At 43.6% G+C, this 14,970-nt stretch overlaps 1 protein-coding gene across 1 annotated transcript; it reads right to left on the reverse strand.

Moving 5' to 3' along the window:
• Positions 1-1,728: 1,728 nt before the first annotated feature.
• On the reverse strand, positions 1,729-5,101 carry LOC121232924. The gene is made up of 2 exons (XM_041121421.1): positions 3,044-5,101; positions 1,729-2,071 (listed from the first exon to the last, which is right to left on the reverse strand). Exons 1-2 carry the CDS (start codon positions 5,099-5,101, stop codon positions 1,883-1,885), a joined length of 2,247 nt encoding a protein of 748 aa, XP_040977355.1. The 3' UTR covers positions 1,729-1,882.
• Between the last annotated feature and the right edge of the window lie 9,869 nt (positions 5,102-14,970).

The raw sequence follows: 14,970 nt of genomic DNA on the forward strand, positions 1-14,970 counted from the left end.
CACAATAGTTTGATTAACTATTGAGTAGGTATTCTTTATTGGCAGCGCTGGATGCACGGGGGATCGTTCCACCTATCGTGCACACCATCGGGTCTAATTGTGCAGGTTAAGTACAGGTTCTACATACATATTCACTAGATTTCTGAGAAATGTTATACATATTCATTAGTTTTCTGGGAAACTATTAGCATATGCAAATATCCTTTACGCAGGCGCATTGAAGGTCTCTGGTGGTCTTCAGGAGTCCTCTGGTAGTCTTCCATAGTCTTCCTCACTTGTCCGCTATTTGACCCTCCTCAGGTGATTCTGCGCAGTATGGTCCTTTACATGTTTTGATACATCAGTGCTTGTTAGTGCTAAGCTAAATTATCTACAAGGACGGGAACAAAGGCAGGAGTTCTTATCTTTTCCGGCCCTATCTATTCAAGCAAGGCCTCTACTTGTGCCTTCTTAGCAAGATCGTAAATTCATCAAACATTTAATTAAGTTTTGTGATCACTCATGGTTCCTTCTTGCTCATCATTCCCAAGTACCAGTCTCTGACAGGCTTAATCCTTGACAAACACCAGTCCTTGGTATGTAAAGTTACAGAGAGACAATCATTAAGCAATAAGCAGTTTGTTCTCTATATCAATCCCCCCCTTTTCTTTAAACCTTTGCAAATTCTTTTGCAACTATAGGATTCCACTACTTCTGAGAGACCGTGTAAAGTATTTTCCGGTTTCTACTTGATGTCTGATTTTATTTCGTTTCCAACTTTCGTAATTTCCTACCGTGCTCTGACAACACCACACAAAACACTTAAGCATAATGCAGACCATCATTCCTAAAGTCATTAAAATTATAACCATAATAAAAATTTGCTTTAGCCACCTGAAATTTGGCAGCCAGGATGTTAGTTTGTCCCACAATTCTTTAAATCCCCATGAGAGGTCATCCTTTGTTATCTCATGTAGTATTTTGGTCTGTTTCCAAATTTCTTCTAAGTCGGTGGAGATTCTTCCACTTCGATCTATATACATGCAACAACTCATATTTTTAACTGTGCATACTCCACCCTGAGAGGTCAATAATAGATCTAATGCCATTCTATTTTGTTGTACAATTTGAGATAAACTGGATATTTCTAATTGTTGGGCTCTTATTGCATCAATTGTTCTATTCTCAAGGTTTTCTATTACTGCCAAAATGTTAACTATGGCTTTTTCTAACTCACTCACTCCCAACCATGGAAGAAACCACCGGACAAAACTATGAAAGGCAGTAGGCCTCCTTACTAAAGGATTCTCAACATCTCGTCTAATCTTTCGAAAGTGTGTTCGCACCCATCCTTTTGGCAGAGAACTGTGTATAGTCATATTCGGAACCACTGCTCCCAAAGTACATGTTCCCATCCAATTCTTTGGTAAAACTTTCCGGGCAGTGTCATTGCATAGCCAGTACCATCCTTTTCCTTCCGGCACTGGCCATGCTGTAGTATTAACAGAAGTTGAAGTTCCAATATCTATAGTTTTGTTACAAACTGTATGATTTCCTACATACGTCCCATTAACACAGTCAATTTTTCCAAGTCCTTTAGGTGGATTACATCTCTGTACACACGTACAATAAGGCTTCTGGGCCTCAGGACTAGTTATTTCTAACTTCCGGACTTCGTCATTGTCAGTATACCATGTGGTGCTTTCCCAAAGATCAGTCCAGGAGTGATTTCTTGGTATCAGAATACCAATTAGCGAGATTCCTTTTCCCCCATGTTCTGGCATGTGAGTACATATCCAACAGTCAGTTCTGTTCAGGATTTGGGAAACATTTTGGGTCAAGGAAAAATGTGAGTTCAAGTTCCATCGAGCTTCATTTGAACCGAGTAATAACTCTGTTACCATCATGATCTGGAGAATCGCAGACCCGTGGGTCCTGTAGGGATGACTGTCCATGGCCTCTCAGGTGCTCTCTTTACTCTTGAATAGTGAATCCAGGCCGGCTGTTCCTTGATCTTAATGGCATTGAAGGTCATCAGCAACACTTGATAGGGTCCGTCCCATTTCTCCTCCAGAGGTTGTCCTGAAAAAATCTTTACATATACATAATCACCCGGTTTAAAGGGATGGATCGGTTGATCTAACCCTCTAGCCCTGGTTACTAAAACTTGTTTATTTATATTTTCCAACTGCTTCTGGAGGGATACCATGTAGTCACACAAATACCCTGCACCCAGTTGGGTTAAATCTTCTCCTGTAAATTGAAATTGATATGGTCTCCCATACAATATTTCGAAGGGACTTAAATTTTCCTTTGTTTTTGGTTTCACTCTCATTCTGAGCAATGCCAGGGGAAGAGATTGGGGCCAAGTTAGATTAGTCTCTTGACCAATTTTTGCTATCTGTTGCTTAATTAAATGATTCATCTTTTCAACTTGCCCACTTGCTTGAGGTCTATATGGGGTATGTAACTGCCAGTCTATCCTTAAAGTTTGGCTCACCTGCTGTACTACTTTGGCACAAAAATGAGAACCTCGATCGGAAGATATTGTTGCTGGAATTCCGAAACGAGGAATGATTTCATTCAACAATATCTTAGTTACTTCTCTTGCTTGCTTTGTTCGGCAGGGGAAAGCTTCTGGCCAGCCTGAAAATGTGTCAGTCATGACTAACAAGTATCGGTAACCCCCTTTTCTTGGGAGTTCCGAAAAATCAATTTGCCACTGTTGTCCTGGATAATTTCCTTTGCCAATTATCCCCAACTTTACTTTATTCACCACATTAGGGTTATTACGTAAACAAATTTCACACTGTTGAGATATTTGTTTCACCATTGTATACAGATTGCGTCCTTTTAATTTCTGATTTAAGTTTTTGTATAGGGCATCTGCTCCCCAATGTGTCTTATTATGTTCAGTTAAAACTGTTGTCCATACTAAATTGGATGGTATTACTATACGATTATCTGCTAAATGAACCCATCCATCTGACTCTACTTTACCATCCAGATCTTCAATTAATTTTAGGTCTTCCTTTGAATAATTTGGTTTCTGATTTGTACTTACAGTTTGGATTTTACCGTCTGGTATTAAGGATAATGTCTCTGCTTCCACTTCTTCCGCCACCCGCCTAGCCTCATAATCTGCTAGTCGATTTCCAATTTCTGAATCTGTGTTTCCTTTCTGGTGTCCTCGACAATGCATGATAGCTACCTTTTCTGGTTGCTTCACGGCTTCTAATAGTTTTAAGATTTCTTCTGCATGTTTTATTTGCTTTCCTTGAGCAGTTAGCAATCCTCGTTCCTTCCAAATTGCACCGTGAGCGTGAACTACTCCAAATGCATATTTAGAATCTGTCCAAATGTTTATCTTTTTCCCTTTTGCCAATTCCAATGCTCGGGTAAGGGCAATTATCTCCACCTTTTGGGCTGAAGTTCCGGAAGGCAATGACTTAGATTCGATTACCTGTTGGGTGGTTGTGATTGCATATCCTGCTTTACGTTGTCCCTGTTTTATAAAACTACTCCCGTCGGTATACCAGGAGTTTTCAGCATCCTCCAGAGGTTCTTCTTTGAGGTCTGGTCGACTGGAATATATAGTTTCTACTGTTTCTATGCAGTCATGTGTCACTGGTTCATCCAAAGTTCCACTAAGAAAAGAGGCTGGATTGACAATGTTAGTAACTACAATTTCTACATCATCTTGTTCTACTAATACTGCTTGGTACTTTAAGAGTCTCTGGGGCGAGAGCCAATGGCTTCCTTTTTGTTCCAAAACCACTGAAACTGTATGGGAGACTAACACCGTTATTTTCTGTCCCATGGTAAACTTTCGGGCCTCTTGAATATTGATAACAACTGCTGCAACAGCTCGAAGGCAGCCAGGCCATCCTTTGCTCACCTCGTCCAGTTGTTTGGAGAAATAAGCTACTGCTCGTTTATAGGGACCAAGTCTTTGTGCTAGTACTCCTAAAGCTATTCCTTGTCTCTCATGAGAAAACAGCCAAAATGGTTTTGAAACATCCGGCAGTCCCAGAGCAGGAGCTCTCATTAGTTCTCGTTTGAGTTGCTTAAATGCGTTTCGTGCTTCTCCAGTCCAAGTTACTTTTGTCTGGTCTTTCTTTATCAATTCATATAATGGCTTTACCAATAATCCGTAATTATATATCCAAAGGCAACACCAACCTGCCATTCCCAGAAAGGTCCGCAGCTCTTTTACCGTTTGGGGTTCCAGGGTTCGGCAAATGGCTTCTTTTCGCTCGGTCCCAAGCTCCCGTTGTCCTCCCGAGATTTCAAGTCCCAGGTAGGTCACATGCTGTCGAACCAGCTGGGCTTTCTGTTGAGAGACCTGATATCCACTTAAACCCAAAAAATTAAGAAGATTCACAGTCCATCGAATACAACTTTTCCTGGTTTCAGTAGCTATTAAGAGATCGTCCACATATTGTAACAAGATTCCTTCATTGTCTGGAGGTACCCAAGTTTCAAGCTCTTTTGCCAATTGATTTCCAAAGATAGTGGGGCTATTCTTAAAGCCTTGAGGTAATACTGTCCATGTTAGCTGAGTTCTTCTTCCGGACTCAGGATTTTCCCATTCAAAAGCAAACAAATTCTGACTTTCTGCGGCTAAGGTCAGGCAGAAGAAGGCATCCTTCAAATCCAGCACGGTAAACCAAACTTGGTTATCTTTTAGTTTTGTTAACAAAGTATATGGATTTGCGACTACTGGATGTATATCTTCAGTAATCTTATTTATGGCTCTCAGATCTTGGACCAACCTATAGCTTTTCCCGTCTGCCTTTTTAATTGGTAGTATAGGTGTATTATATTCTGATTCACAGTCAATCAATACTCCATATTGTAGAAACTTGTCAATTATTTCCTTGATCCCCTTCCTATCATCTAGTTTCAGGGGATATTGCTTAACTTTGACAGGTTCTTCTCCTGGTCTCAGCTTAATTACTATAGAGGCTGCATTTTTAGCTTTTCCTGGAACCTCAGAGGCCCAGACTCCAGGATATACTTGATCAACAATTTCTGGAGGTACTTCAAATTTTGGTTCAGCTTGTATTAATGCCAAGCTTAAAATATTAATTAGCTGGTCTTCCTTGACTTTTAATTCCATTTCTCCTTTTTCAAAAACAATTTCTGCTTCCAATTGTTCTAGCAAATCACGGCCTAACAGGGATTTTGGAGATCCAGGCAAATACAGAAATTTATGTATTCCTATTTGTTTACCCAATTTATATTTAAGCGGTTTTAGGAAATAAGCCTTTTTCTGCTGGCCAGTAGCTCACACTACAGTCACAAACTCGTCATCCTCCAGTATCAACCTTTAATTTAACACTGAATAAGATGCTCCCGTATCTACAAGAAAATCCACCTCTTGTTCTGTTTTCCCTAGCTTAACTTTAACCAGTGGATCCGCTAGGGTGGATTCCCCCGGTCCCCCTCATTGACCAGAGGTAACATCGGCTACAACAGCTCGTGCTCCACTTATCTTAGGACATTGTCCTTTCCAATGGCCTATTTCTTTACAATAAGCACATTGACCCGATCTTAGGGGCTGGCGTGAGCCTCCCCTCCTTCCAATTCCCTGACCCCTCCCACGAAGGGAGTTGTCCTGCTTTCCCAGCGCAGCTACAGTAGCTGCAGCAATAGCTTTTCCCAATTTTCATCTCTCATCCCCCTCTCTGTTCCGATATGTTCTCCAAGCTTCCTCTATCAACTTCTCTAAGTCCCTTATCTCAGGCTCTTTCAGTTTCTGAAGCTTTCGCCTTATATCTTCTGAAGATTGTCCTAGAAACAAAGAGACTAACTGTTGTTTTCCTACTTCAGATAAGGGATCTAAGGTAGTAAATTTCCACATAGCTGCTCTTAACCGATCAAGAAACTCTGTGGGAGTTTCAGTCTGACCTTGTTTTACTGCATACAGACTTGACCGATTAACTGCTTTTGGTATCACGTTTTCAATACCAATCTTTATCCATTCTTGATATTTTTTCAACAATCGGTAATCACTGTCATCATTAGGGTCCCAATTGGGGTCTGTTCTCGGTACGTGATTATCTACCGTACCGGGTAAAACCCCAGCAGTTATTTGAATTTGGACCTGAGTCCAAGCAGTCTTTATTATTAATTGCTTTTCAGTTTCGGTTAAGGCATCTAACATCAAATCAATATCTCTCCAATCTGGATCTTGATTTTTAACGATTAACTCAAATCTTTTAGCAACTCCCTCAGGATCATCCCGATATCCTTTTACCATTTCCCTCCATGAAACTAAATCATTCATCGTAAATGGCACTTTAATCCTCGTAGGACCGGTAGCTCCTACTGCCTGTCTTAAGGGAGCCTGGATTATTGGACCGACCTTACTCCGGGTGCGAGCTGTAATAGGAATAAAACCTAAATCTCTCGTGCTCGTACCTTCATCAGGTTCTTTCGCACTCATATTGTCAGTAAAATTACCTTCTACGGCTGTTGGAGGTAGTAAGGGTGGTGAAAAAACAAAATCTTCTATTCTTTCCTCAGTTTCCTTTAATTTTACACATCTTTGTCCTATACTACATGCCGAACAACATCTCTTCATCTTCCCTGTAGTCCTTTTCTGCTCCTTTTCCATTGCTAACACAAGAGGATCTCCTGGGGCCAAATTAATACCACATTTTTTCTGCCATTCTGAATGATTTCTTAAAGTGAAAAACATATCTGCGTACATCACCTCATCCCATTTTCCTTCTCGTCTCAAAACCAACATCAATTGTAACAAAGTGTTATAATTCAATGTCCCATTAAAGGGCCATTTTTCATCACCGTCTAACTTATATAAAGGCCACCACTGATTGCAATATTTTATTAAAGTTTTCTTATCCACACTTCCACCTGGCAGTCCCCCTATCTCCTTCCAGTGATCCAAAATACAGCCTAAGGGGCTCTTTTTCAATATTCCACCACTTTGTTTACCTCCCATATTACTCATTTATATTTTTACCTTTCCAACCACAAACAATCTCAACTGTATACGTAGCCTGTTCCCTCTTGTCCCAGGGAGTCCAAACACGACACTCAGGGCATTCAATATCCCCTCCACAATCTATTTGCAACCTCTGTTTGCACCACATGCATTCCAGGACATATGAGGGCATACACTTCTCGTGGTCGAGACGGACAAACGACAAGTACGCATTCTTATAGTACAAGCAAAGAAGGGATTTTTTATTACTTACAAGCCAGCAAATTTATACCTATTATACTTGTTACCTTGTACATATGTCTGTCCTTTATTGGTCAGAAAGTTGTTAGAAGTTGTTTTTCTCACCCCTCATTGGGTGACTTTTTCAGGTTCCTTATCACAACTGCAAACGGTCAACACATTCCTTAAACTTAGTTTCCCAGGCATTCTTCTCCTCCTTTCTTGTTCTCTCAAGGGAACACTGCAATCTTGTCAAGGTCAATATCCTCCCCAGGCCCCTCGGTCCAGCTGAGGTCCTCCACAATTCCCCCTTTTTGTTTTTGCGCCAAATATGCCATGTGAATTGTCTGCTGCAGGGCCCTTTGCAGCAAGGACAGCACACATGGGAGGATGCTCAATGCAATGATAATAATTGCCAGTATAAATAATCCTGTTTTCAATACTCCCTTTAACCACCCTCCAATCCCCCATTGAGAGAACAAGCCATCCAACCCAAAAAAACCCCAACATCTTCTGTCAGCTTCTGCACCTCCTTTTGCAGCTGTTGGATACTCTGGGACACTGACACCGAATGACCTGATAGGTTCATACAACACATACCAATAAGGTTTTCACAACTGTGGCCATAGGCCAACAATAGAAAATCAATAGCTGCTCTGTTTTATAGCATAGCATGGCATATAGAATCTATATCTAGCAATAATCCAGAAAGAGCTTGTGATGTAGCATCACTTTGTGTGCTTAGCCAGCATCCCTCTTGGCCCGTAGCATTTGCAAGTGTTACCCATACGTTCATCTTGGGCTGCGATGGTACTCATATTGCAACCACTACTCTGAGGAGACTGCAGCAGGCGATGACATTTCTAAGTAGGGTTTTACCAGTCGTGCCGGCACCCATCGCGGTCCAGTATCTGTGGAGACACAAGCATAACCTCGACCCCAGGTTAATAAGTCACAAGGTGTAGACCATTGACCTGTCTGCAGGTCCCGTATCTGAACCTTAACCCCGGGGGTCACACCAGATATACTTGTCAATGACCCAAAATGATGCAGCATTGGTGGTTGTTGAACATCATCAGTGACCTGCAAAAAATTTAATACATATGTGGCCTTGTTAAGTCGAGCCTCCGGGCTCTCACCCATCATTCCCCCTTTTTGTTTTTGAAGCATATGCTTTAGAGTTCCATGGGCGCGCTCTACAATGCCTTGTCCTGTGGGAGAATGAGGGATACCGGTGACATGGGTAATTCCCCAAAGCTGTAAAAAGGTAGTCACCTTGGCAGAAAGATAGGCTGGACCATTGTCAGTCTTAATCTGCTGAGGTACACCAGCCACAGAAAACGCTCGTTGCCAGTGCCGAATAACATCCCTGGCGGCTTCACCTGTATGAGTGGTGGCAATAATAACAGAAGAAAAAGTATCAATAGACACATGCACATATTTCAACCACCCAAACTCAGGAATATGTGTCACGTCAGTCTGCCAGATTTGTAAGGCTCGAAGGCCTCTAGGGTTGGTTCCATAATGATGAGGTACGTGGTGGCCCTGACAGTCAGGGCACGCGGCGACGATGGCACGAGCCTCAGAGTTCGACAATCGAAATTGCCGTTTTAAGGCCCGATGTCCTTGATGAAAAAAACGATGAGCTTCAATCGCCTGTTGTCTCACATTTGGTACTGGACCTATTGCCACCCCCGATACGAGAGCATCTGCACGAGCATTCCCTTCCACAATAAAACCAGGCAAGCTTGTGTGGCTATTAATATGCATGACATAATATGGGGAGCGGCGTTCCTGAATCTCCATCCATAACAGCTTCAACACCCCAAATAACTTTTCATTTCCCACCTGACCAAGCACAGCCTTATCCAATCTTTGAACCAAACCCGCCACATAAGCTGAATCGGTGACAACATTTACAGGATCTGGAAAATGTTGAAACACCATCACCATTGCTCGAAGTTCTACAACTTGAGGGGAGCCTTCTTGTTGTTCTATCTTCTGTTGCCATTGCTGGCCATCATGTCACACAATGGCTGCTCTTCCTGTTTTTCTTGAACCATCAGTGAACACCGTGGGACCAATCACCAGCTGTGATTGATTTAGTTGCTTTTGTGCAAAGCGTATTTGACTTCCCATTTTAATTAATGGATGAGAAGGAAGATGATACCCAATTTGCCCAGTATAATTTGCCAAGGCTGCTTGCAATGCGGAGCTATTAGCGAGACACCATTCAAAATAATTGGTTTTAACAGGCACAGTGATACATTCCGGGTCCCTGGCTATCAATTCCATACATCGAACTCGGGTCTTCATGATAATTTGGGCTAAAAGCTCAAAAAGACCTGGGGCGGTTTTGTTTGGCCTGAACGGCAAGAAGGCCCATTCTAACACATGCAATGGATCTGGCCAATCAGAATTCCATTGTGCGATCATGGCAAAAGGTACCGATTTGTCTATTAATACAAAAACCTGAACTGAAACTGTCAGATCAATTCTCCACACATGTCTATGCACAATTGCTTGCTCTACTTCTGTAATTACCTGTTTTGCCTCAGGGGTTAATGCCCGTGGTGCAGCAATATCTGTATCACCCTTCAATAAATCCAAAAGTGGCTGTAATTTCGATGATGGTAACCCTAAATAGGGTCAAACCCAATTGATCACTCCGGCCAATTTTTGTACATCATTTAAAGTTTTTATCTCCAATTGTAACTGAATGGGTTGTGGTGCGACCGTCTGATTTAATATTTTCATACCCAAATACAGCCATGGCTGTTGACGCTGTACCTTTTCAGGTGCAATAACTAGGCCTAATTGCTGCAGTGAATCACGTGCTGTGACTTCCATTTCGCTTAACATCTGTTGAGATGGGGCGGCTAACAAAATGTCATCCATATAATGATAACAATAACATGTTGGGAACGCAGCACGAACTGGACTTAAGGCCTTTGCCACAAACCACTGACAAATGGTGGGAGAATTTTTCATTCCCTGAGGCAAAACTTTCCAATGATACCTTTTCGTCGGCTCACCATTGTTCACTGAAGGTACAGTGAAAGCAAACTTCTCCATATCAGGTGCGGCTAAAAAGATGGTGAAAAAACAATCTTTTAAGTCCATTACAATAATTTCCCATTGCATTGGAATCATAGTTGGAGAAGGTAACCCTGGCTGCAATGCCCCCATGGTTGCTATTACCTCATTAATCTTTCGTAAATCATGCAATAGCCTCCATTTTCCAGATTTCTTTTTGATCACAAACACTGGTGTGTTCCATGGGCTATGAGAGGCCTCAATATGTCCTGCGGCCAATTGTTCTGCAACTAAAGATTTCAAGGCGAGGAGTTTTTCTTGATTGAGGGGCCACTGATCCACCCACACTGGTTTATCTGTTAACCAGGTCAGTGCCAGTGTCGGGCGCTCCACGCCCTGCAGCACAGTGGCCCCTATGAAAAATCCGTGGTAAGACGCACCCCCCATTGATCCAACACATCTCGACCCCATAAATTAAGTGGCAAAGTGGTGACATATGGCCTCACAGTGGCTTTCTGTCCCTCTGGGTTGCTTATTAGCACAGGTTTTGCTGCAATAAAACTATTTGAAAAACCACCTACACCCAACACTCCTTCCGCATTTACAACCAATGGCCACGAGGAGGGCTAGTTACGTTGTGCTATGATGGTCATATCAGCCTCAGAGTCTAGCAAACCTGTCAATTTTATCTGTGATGGGGATGCATTTGCCATAGTGAGGGTACAGGTCATTTCTGGCCTGCTTTCCGTAATGCGTTGTGACCAAAATACCTGCGGTTTCCCCGTGGACCCAAAACCTTGAGTACCACGAGTTACCTGTTCTGTCGCAGGCACACAGCTCATAAATGGTACGAGTTGAGCAATTCGTGTGCCTCCTTTTATAGTGACTGGAGGGGTTGCAGTAGATACCATTGCACATATTTGCCCATGATAATCAGCATCAATAACTCCCACATGCACCATTAACCCTTGCAAAGTACTACTTGATCGTCCTATTAGTAAGGCACTTAATCCTTTACCAATCGGTCCCCAGGCTTCCAGGGGCACTTTATGCACTCCTTGGGTAGATAAAGTTACTGTGTGGGTGGTGCATACATCCATCCCGGCTGCTCCTTGGGTTTGTCCCCGTAACTTGTCACAAAGGCTTGTGGTGTCTGCGCTGGCTGTTGTACCAGAAAGGGGTTGCTGGAGTGGTAGGGCATTTGTGTCTGCACGCGCCCCTTCGCGCTCTTTCTGCCGTTTCCCGACTGGGGGGGTTGACCGTTAGCATGAAATTTAGATTTACATTGCTTTGCAAAGTGTCCCAGCTTTCCGCACTTAAGACATGTAGCTGCTCCCACGGCCACCTGCCCGGCTCCTCCTTTTCTATTTTTAGCAGGACAGTTAGCCTTGACATGTCCAGCCTGCCCGCAGCAGTAACATTTCTGATTAGACATACGCATTACAGACATAGCTGTAGCTAATGCAGACATTTTGTGTTCAACAGAGCCCACCTTCCCACAAGCCGTAATCATAGCTTCTAGGGTTGGATCCCCAGGGAGTGTCTCAATCACCTTTTGACAATCTGTGTTAGCATTGTCACGGGCTAACTGTTTTACCAGCATTTCTCGTATATGTGCATCAAATACCTGCCGCTCTATAGCCCCCATCAATTTCTCTACGAACGACAGAAACGGCTCTTTAGCTCCCTGTTTAATCATGGTATATCTTGCCTTAGGCTCCGCCAGCTCCGCTGTTCGGAGCAAAGCTTCTACACCAATAGTCTTTACTTGCTCCAATACAAGTGGATGCCATTGAGCCTGATGTTGAGGATTATTAAATTGACCAGTCCCAGTCAGAACATCAGCTCCGTTACCATAACGTGGATCGGTTTGTGAAAGCTGCAAATTGTGTACTGCTTGCGCCTCGGCTCTCTGAGTCCAGATACTACGAAAACCAGCACATTGCACAGGTTGGAAAATAATTTGAGCAATTTGAGCAACATCATAAGGTGTCATTTCTTCCATAGCTAATAGGCGTATTAATTGCATAACTGCGGGGGAGTTGGGACCATATTGCGCAGTTGCCTTTTGTAAGTCCTGTATAACTTTCCACGAATATGGTCTATGTTCATCCATAATTCCTTGTCCTGGATCACCCCGTACCACGGGGAAAGCCATCGCCCCAGTCCCCCTTAAATTCGTTTCACCGGAGCTGCCTGCTGTTACAGGAACGTTAATTTGCTCGGACAGGTCCCAATTTCCTTCTTGCAGAGCTCGAGCTTTCACCTGCTGCCAGAATTTCAGGGGGTTGTGGGGACTGACAGTAATTCGAGCCGGCGGGAGGACCCAGGGCTGTCCTCGGCAACGCGAGCCTCCCTGTGACTGTCCCTCCTTCGGTGTTCCCGCAGACCCCCCAGATTCAGGATCCCCCATATCATTGCCCATGGGATCACCCCAACCCTCTGATGTTTCGGCTGGCAGAGGGGGGTACAGGCATGAGGTCCCCTGTTCCCCTCCCCGCGCCCGGGGGGGGCTATTCATCCCTTCTCGACCCTCTGAATCAGGCGGCACGGGGGGGGCGGACGGGTTAACCGGCGCCTCTGCCGTTTCAGCGGGGCATACGTCACTACCAGGAAGCAAGTCCCGGGGCCGCTTATAAGTTCTATCTTTAATAGTCCGAGGATGTCCTGAGGGCTGCTCATCGTCAGAGTCATCAACGAAAGGGTTCTTTTGTCGGCCCCGTGGCTTTGGCCGCCCTGCGCGCTTGCCAGAGGACTGGGCAACAGACCCCACGTCCTCTGTGGGAGAGGACTGTCCTCCCCCCGCGATGGGGACGTCTGGCTCCTTCATCCTATCCCTTTGTTCTCTAATGTCTTTGACGGTTTCAAGGAGCAGGTACCACGTCATCAGGAGGCTGGCTGCCTCCTTAGACCCTCGGGACGCACTGTCAAACAGCTTGTCCCCGAGTCCTTGCCACACAGGCACACTAAATGCAGTCACTGTGTCTGCTTTATATCCGTGTTGCTTGCCCCATAAGAGCATTTTCCGCAACATCAACTCTTCTACTTTAAGTCCTCTCTTTTGCAAAATTACTTTCCACATATTTACAATTCCGGCGTCCTCTTTACTGAGGGTCCCGCCCATGTGCCCGGCAGCTCACCTGTTTATCTGCAGGTGTCAAGTATCGGTCCGGACTAGCAGCTCTTCCCGCCGCTCTCAAGCTATGCCGGGCTCCCTCTCCACTGCCCTCCTCGCAGTCACAAGCATTATTTACAGCATCACGTCGGGGTCACCAATTGTCGTGGTCGAGACGGACAAACGACAAGTACGCATTCTTATAGTACAAGCAAAGAAGGGATTTTTTATTACTTACAAGCCAGCAAATTTATACCTATTATACTTGTTACCTTGTACATATGTCTGTCCCTTATTGGTCAGAAAGTTGTTAGAAGTTGTTTTTCTCACCCCTCATTGGGTGGCTTTTTTCAGGTTCCTTATCACAACTGCAAACAGTTGTTACCGAAAAGCTCGGAATGAAGAACTTATCAACACCAATTTAGTGTAGATAAGCAGACACTTCTTTATTGACAGCCGGGTGCGGGGGCGAGTCCTCTCACGAACCACGCACACCTGTCACTAAAACAATACACCTTATATTAAGACTTATTGATGCATATTCATCAGATTTCCAAGAAAAGTTATACATATTCATTAAACTTCTGGGAAATCATTAGCATATGTAAATGTCCTTTACGCAGGCACAGTGAAAGTCTCTCCGAGGCGTGGTAAGTCTTGGAGGCGGGTAGCTTTTGACCAGGAGGTGTGTTTTGGTATTATAATGAAGCAAAGTTCGTCTAGAGTTTATGATTTCTTCATCGATGTTATGGCAACAGGTGCAATCCATCCTTTTTGACAGTAGCTATGCGGTTATCTCTAACGGCTCTAGCCAGGGACCTTCCAGGAGCCTTGTACTGCACATTTTATCTTTGGGGATCGGCCGCTGCGTTCCAAACAGGCCGTTGTCAGGTAACGTACTGACAACTCTTACACCACCCCGTTGTCAGGTATTTCTTTATCTTGTTATCTAAGTTCTAAATGTTCCTACTAGATGATTTTAGCCAATTTCTCCGGCCTTGATACGGGGCTATACAGGGGATTTCACAGCAGACACTGGTTGGTGGTTAAATGTATAAAATACATCATACATATGATTTTGCTAAAATATTAAAACTAAATGTGATTAATTCTAACTAATAACAAATTAATGACAAATCAGTAACACAGTCAACACATTCCTTAAACTTAGTTTCCCAGGCATTCTTCTCCTCCTTTCTTGTTCTCTCACGGGAACACTGCAATCTTGTCAAGGTCAATATCCTCCCCAGGCCCCTCGGTCCAGCCAAGGTCCTCCACATACACTCATTTCCTGGATGTAAAAGACACCACTCAAATACCCACATTCATACGATGCACCGTACAGGGACTTGCTTACACCAACACCACAAAATGATTAAGATAATCAAACTCAAACTTACAATAACATATAAATTCAAGTTCCAAATCATCAATGAGTCACACTTCTTTCGTCTCCGACCATACCCCTTGCGGAGTTACGAAACTGCGGATCAGAACTCCACACACGCTCCGCAACTGAGCTGCGTCTCATTTACTCAAACATTCAATCCGCAGTTTTAATTGTCTTATGTCATTTCAATTTGCAATCCAAAGACCAAAATACGCAAACGATATCCATAATTCAGTTCCAATAGCCGTTTACCACATT

This window comes from Aquila chrysaetos (assembly GCF_900496995.4).
Source record: "Aquila chrysaetos chrysaetos chromosome W unlocalized genomic scaffold, bAquChr1.4 W_unloc_2, whole genome shotgun sequence".
NCBI classification, from domain to species: Eukaryota; Metazoa; Chordata; class Aves; order Accipitriformes; family Accipitridae; genus Aquila; species Aquila chrysaetos.